We start from the raw sequence: 6,721 nt of genomic DNA on the forward strand, positions 1-6,721 counted from the left end.
TCATCGAAAATTGCGCTTTGTAGTTGGGATATTTCGCCGATATCTCGGCGATATATCATACATATAAGCGACCAGACGCGTTATAGCGATAACCCGACGAGATATCAGCATTTCCTTGAGATATCTCGCTCAGTGAAATATCGTTTTTGCGAAATATCGCCTTAGCGATATCTCGTGGAGCGCGTGACGGATTCATCTCGATATATCGCCCTAGCGAAATGTCGCCATAGATATTTATAACGTAGCCTTAGCAAAGCGCGTGTTCTCATTAGCTGATACGTTCGATCCATTTGCCCGTGGGTTACACGCTGACGTCAGTTTGTTTATTTGTACTTTTTCTCGGTAATTTTATAAAAGAACGAGATTGCATGCTTGGGATCCATGAACGTAAATTGAATTACATTTCGCACCCAACTGATTTGCTCTGAAGATTAATTGAGATAGTTTTGAGGTGGTTCATGAAAAAAAGAAGAAAGAAAAAAAAGGCAAATTCGCTTTCATTAACACTGCCAACATGTCGTTGTATCCGTGTTTAGATGAAAGGGATAGTAACTCAAGAATATCTACAAAAGCAAGATGGTTCAACTGATCTGAATGTCAAAAGTAAAACGAAATATGAAATGGATTGTTATAAAAGAAACGATATTTGTGCAGAAAGTAGTGTTTTTATTCTTCCTACCCCATTCAAGGAGGGTCCAGAGATGGAACTATGATGCCGGAAAGAAGTACCATTACATAGTGGCAATGAAGAAGGGACTCCCCCCCATCCCACCACCGCCCACGCCCTGTTTGCAAGGGGGCTGGAAGAAAAGTCTGCTGTCCTAGACGACATTTCAATTTCATTTAGTTTTCTAACAACTTATTCAATAAAGTTTTTTTTATTTTTGACATTTACATGTAAGCCAGCTCAGTGTTTTCTTTTTCTTTTCTTTTTTTTTCATCGTTTCGGTGGATTTTCTTGGGCTACTTGCGCGATTGAAAACTCAGACATCAGACCCGTAAAACTAAGACCCCCGAAAACGAAAACTAAGACCCGAAAAGGTCAGAATCTCTGCGTGTCTCGAAAACTCAGACCCGAAAACTATAACAACTTCTTTTCACAGCGTGTTTGCCCCAGACTGCTTCAAGACGTCTTGTTTACTGTTCGTCGATACAATGTCATAGAAAGAATCTGCAGAGATAGGAAAAAACAAACAAACAAACAAGCAAAACAGGAGCGGTGGCAGATTCCTCTCAGGGGGGCTCTGATCACAAAAATAATACCTACCATTCGTATGGTTTTTGGCTTGGTATAAACCAAATTTATCAAATTTATTTTATACTTAGAAGCCATTCGAGTTCCAAAAGTTTAGTTACAATGGCGCGAGGTGCATTGCATGACGGTTTGGTATATTGTATACTGCGGATCCTTATGCTTCGATTAATTATGCTAAATTCAGAAGAATTTCGGGGTTTGAGTTTTCCAGACACCTTAAAAGACCTTTGAATCAGCAAAAAAAAAAATGATCTCAAGCTTCATAGCAAGTGGTCGTAAGTCAATTGCGTGCACGAGCTGGGTAATAAAGGAAGGAAATGAAACGGAAAACAAGACGGTGTACAAACCTGCGACGATACAAACGGCAACAATGAACGCAAGAAAGATTTTCGCTGGCAATCCGGACGTAGCAACGATTACACGTATTGACACGTTTGTTCCAGTTGTCTGTCCTTTGTGATCCTTTCGCGGGCCGGATATATCAGGAAAGTTTTGTCGTAATCTGTGTTTCCTTATTGTTTACATTCAGCTGCACCAAATAGACATCTGGGGCCCGTTTCTCGAAAGCCTCGGAATCTTTTCGGGCCCGAAAAGCCATTTTTAGTTAATCGGTATTTAAAGTCAGAGAGGTGTATACGCCTGAAACCTCTTGTATGGAGAAAGCCTCTGTTTGTATTAAGAATAAACGAATAAAACAGCTCTGTAGTCAAAGGGTTTGAGATTTTGCTGCGGCTTTTCGGGTGCGAAAACTTTTCGGGACCTTCGAGAGACGGGCCCCAGCTCTAACGTCTTTCTTCGACCATCTCGTTTGCACGCTAATAATTGAAGAACAACTGACCCGCCACCCGCAATGCTAGGCGATTTTTCTGGTCCGAAAGAACAGTTAATGTTTTCATAACCAAGGACGAACCTTTAAGATCGACATTTTGAAGTCCTGTCGTCTGACCTTTGAATCTTTACCGCGTCACGCCTTCTGAAAACGAGAAATCGATGCAAACAAGGGGTTTGCAGAAGTCCCAAAATTGAATTTAGGGTAAAGCTTCGCTAACTGTTAACTTGCAGTTTGTTCTACGCAACAGCAAAAAAAGACCAGCGAACTGAGGATCCACTTTGTTTGTCCATGCAGTGTGACGTGAAAAAAAGAATTTTTACGGGAAAATTTTGGACTCTAACCGTTCTTAAGTCAAACTTTACACTCTGAACTGTTTCGGATTGGTCAGATCGTCATGCGATTCTAAGCGTACCACGCATAAATATCAATACATGTTATGACATTACTGCTGTACGTACCATATCTGCAACTCCTGATTATGTGAAATCGACAACAGATTAAGAGGATAGCTAAGGTAAGGTAACTTTATTTCAAGTCGTAAACGTAGGGAGTCGTTTCCCAATCTCCCGAGCCAGGGGCTCATGACATAAACGTACGACTATTTACAGTAACATTACTACTTACAATTACTATATTCGCTTGTCTGATCCGGCATGAAGCCTTCAGAACTCGCTTCCTTGGTCCGATTGCTCAGTTCACAGATTGCTCGAAGTTCCCAGCCATTGTTGTTCTTGTTTTGCATCGCCGAAATAAATGACCGCCTTTAGTTATGATCCTCGTTGAAAATCTGAAAATCTGAGAGAGACAGAGCCTGATAGAGATCTTCCACAATGCAGACTTAAAAAAAAAAAAAAAAAAAAAGGGCGAACTGACAAAGTTCTAGGTATTTTGTAGAGCTAGAAACACGATGGCTGATTTTCCGGTGTCCATTTGGAATTTATGAGCGGAGCAGTGGCTATGCACGTGCGTTAGAAATCTTGGTACATATCATGGCTTTCCCTTACGAAACAATAGCTTGAAATGACAACGACAACTAATTAATGATTATTCTTGTGCTATAAGTAAATGGTAAGGTCTGCATATAGGGTGAGTGCCCCATCAAACGGCCGCTTATCTCCAGTTTCAGTAGCATGAAGTGGGTGACCCTCCCCCACCCCGCCCCCAAGCCTGGGTGGTATGTTAGTCCCTTGTGGAATTCTCGTGCAATTTAGAATAAATGAGCACTAATCTTGCAAATGTTTCAAAGACTGCAAATTTAGCTTACGGGCGCGTGCATTTCTTTTAACGTTTGACTTATTTATTTCAAATTGCACTCAAAATTCTACAGAAGATTTTCGTTACAGTCGGCAAAACCCTACTCATTTATTTTGCATGTTTTTCAATTTGTTTATCATGCAGGTGTACTGTACTACAGCCCGAAACAACTTTTTAAAACACGATCGAACACATCGATACAAGAGGGTGAGACTATTACCATGTTTGGAGACAGCGGCCCAGAGAAACTCGGTCATCCAAAAAGCTGTACTCCTTAAAAAAACATGTTTCTTGTGGCTGATGGAGGCAATCACTGTGTTGAAGTTTTCGATCAGTCAGGAACTTTCTTGTACAAGTTTGGAAAAAAAGGAAATCAAGATGGACAATTTAACTGGCCGCGTGGTATGCTTGTAGACAGCTCCTATAGTCTTCTCGTATGTGATGGTGAAAATAACCGAGTTCGGCAGTTTTCTTCAGACGGTCGGTGCACTGGCAAAACTATCACTCATTTACCAGTTCCTATTGGAATTGCAAAAGCGCCAGATGGACGTATTCTCGTGACTAGCTATACAGCTAAGAAAGTCTACATATTGAAGTAGATGATTTATTTGTCAGTACGTGTAGTTTGTAACCAACCGCTCTCTCTGATATAAATAGCACAACTAGCTGATGCATCTCTTAGTATCCTCCATTCAAATATCTCAATTTTCATTCATATCACGTAATTTTTCGTAGATTTTTCAGGGCGGTATCAACTTTTCAATTATTCCTGATCTTGTCTCTCGGTTTCACCAAAAACACCAATAGGACTTGTCTTGTTTTAAGGTTGAGATTTAAATTGGGATTTTTCGCTTTCACGAGTTTCCACAAATTAAAATACTGATATATTACTATTGCAATGAAACCGAGCAGCCAAAACATTGTATGAGGACAGATCCATGTGTTTTTTCTAAGCTAGAGGAATTGTAATTATTTGAGAGAAAATATATTTTTTGTTGTTTTACAATTTAACCACGGATAACGAAGCTTGTAGTTTTGTCCATGATTGTTCTTCCGAATGCGTTACCTCTGTTCCAAAAAGAAAGAAAAACAAAAAACAAACAAAGAAACGAATTTGATCCTAGGTTTTCATTTGTGACGAGCAAATAGTTTGTCCTTCGAAAAAAACTTAGCGGGGGAGGCAGGGGCCTCCTAGCTGCCGAAACAGCCGGGTGTTTTCTTTTTTTTTGTTGTTTTTTCAGTTTCCAGAAACGTATTAAACAAGTTACTGACGATTGCCAGTAATGCTGGTATTTTTTTTTCTAAATCTTTCCAAATCTTAGACGGATAGTTGAACTTAAATAATTTTGTCATCGTTAGTGTGATGTAGCTATTTAGATATTATTGTAATTTGTGTTTTATTATTGACGCGCTTCTTAAAACGTTGGAACTGTTTTAAACTTGTTAAAAAACTTTACCAATTTACTGGTTAACGCCAGTAATTCTTGAAGTAGTTAAATATTTATAAAATATTACACAAATAATTGAACTTAAATCATTTAGTCATCGTGAGGATACGTTTGTCACTATTAAGAGTTCAATGTAATTTGAGATTTATTCTTGTGGCAAATTTTTTCAGTGTTGTTTTAATTTTTCTTTTTTTTTTTAACATTAGCAATTTTTAAAATGTTTAAATTGCTATGAAATATTTACCTGTGAATGCCAGTAAAGCTAGAAATAGTTACATATTGATTAAATATTATACAGATAATTGAACTTAAGCCAGGCGTTTTGTATATTGCTGGAAATAATTTTTTCAGTATTTTAATCTCACTGTAAATAACTAGGTCTTTACTTTTCATTTTTTACATTTATTCCTTTTGTTTTTCTAAATTGATTAGCTGATTGATTGATTGATTGATTGATTCATTCATTCATTCATTGGATGGTTGGTTGATTGATTGGTTGATGGATTGATTGATTGATTGATTGATTGATTGATTGATTGATTGATTGATTGGCTGATTGATTGATTAAATTGTGATTTGTATTATCAAAATGTCTGTTCTCTGTTGTTCCTTAATTTAATCTTAAATCTTGTTACTCCATAGCATCCGACCTGAAATAAGCAGATCTTCTTGATGGAGGTTATCGTCATTTACGCCAGCCTCTTCCCCTCAGCTTTTGGCTGTTTGCGGAAATCAAAATGTTTGATACTAAACACATTTATCTAGGACTATATAAATCTAACGTTGCCGGTCATATAATACCAGGGAGTCAAGACAAATTGTTTCAAATTTGACTTATGCCATTAACACTATTTAACATACACCACTCCAAACTATTTTACTAGAATATCCATTTTTGTTCGAAAAAAACCAGCAGAGCGAAGCCTTATTTCATCTGCCAATTAGCTGCAAAACCAAAACACCCATCTTTTAACACTTTTCGCCGGTTCCATGTTTTATCCTCCTTGCAATCCTTGATTGGCAACTGACTAAAAATATAAGAATGCTTCCAACTGTAAATAGAATATAATTTACACATATTTACAATCTTAGAAATCGTAGGCGCAAAAACAAAACAACCTGAACAACATTAAGCTACTTGTATTGGGAACCACGATAGCGTTACTGTGATGTTAAAATCACAATCAGCTGTTGTACAGTGTCAGAGACTTTGTTGCGATAAATCCCATGTTGAAGACAATTTTTGAAATGCAACAAGGTTACAACCAAAGGAAAAAACATTGAATAGTGCCGACCATTCCCTATTTCAGCAGTAGTTGCGATGGATTATAAAATCTTTTATTTACGCAAGTGATTTCTCGTACACAAATCTCCATATTACAAGAGATCTGGCGGAGAAACAATGGCTTAGCTTTCGTGAACCATATCGTCCTCTGCACACAAACGTTTGTATTATGTGATTTTTGCCGCATACATCAGATGCATAATAAAAGTCAGCCAATATCTCTTTCCCTCAAGGCGTGTTTCTTGAACAGGTAATCAACTTACCGATGGAACAGTCAAACGTGTAGGGTATAACAGTATTTGGCCAACGTTCGCCACATTACTGGCCGCGCGGGAGTAGGCCGAGCCTTTCGTTAGGTCATCATATTTCTTTCTTTCTCCCTGGTAAAATGACAAATGCTCTCCTGGCGGGCTATGATGGTTGTCTGGATAATGAAAGCAAACATGAAAATTCAACTCCATGTAATGTCTTTTTTTTTTTATCTCAGCAGCCTCAGACAGCTCCAAAATTGTCCACCATCATCCTATTTAAGAGCCGAGGAGATTGCAGAGAACTTTGCCTTCGCCAAGACGCAAGCTTAAATGTTCGAGCTCTGAAATTAAGATTATTTGAAAACGGTCTATACTGATAAAGGAAAAACACGTCCT

The 6,721-nt window shown here is 38.1% G+C and overlaps 1 protein-coding gene across 1 annotated transcript in view; it reads right to left on the minus strand.

The window, feature by feature from the left end:
- Nucleotides 1-2,733: 2,733 nt before the first annotated feature.
- Nucleotides 2,734-6,721, minus strand: part of LOC145470480 (uncharacterized) — a 4,116-nt gene continuing 128 nt past the window's right edge. Inside the window, exons 2-3 of the mRNA XM_081454299.1 lie at nucleotides 6,338-6,498; nucleotides 2,734-2,882 (exon numbers count right to left, since the gene is read on the minus strand). Of these exons, the coding sequence (XP_081310425.1) occupies nucleotides 2,778-2,882; nucleotides 6,338-6,498 (266 nt within the window). The 3' untranslated portion in view covers nucleotides 2,734-2,777. The remainder of the gene's footprint in view (nucleotides 2,883-6,337; nucleotides 6,499-6,721) is intronic.

Source organism: Orbicella franksi, chromosome 15 (genome assembly GCF_964199315.1).
Source record: "Orbicella franksi chromosome 15, jaOrbFran1.1, whole genome shotgun sequence".
NCBI classification, from domain to species: Eukaryota; Metazoa; Cnidaria; class Anthozoa; order Scleractinia; family Merulinidae; genus Orbicella; species Orbicella franksi.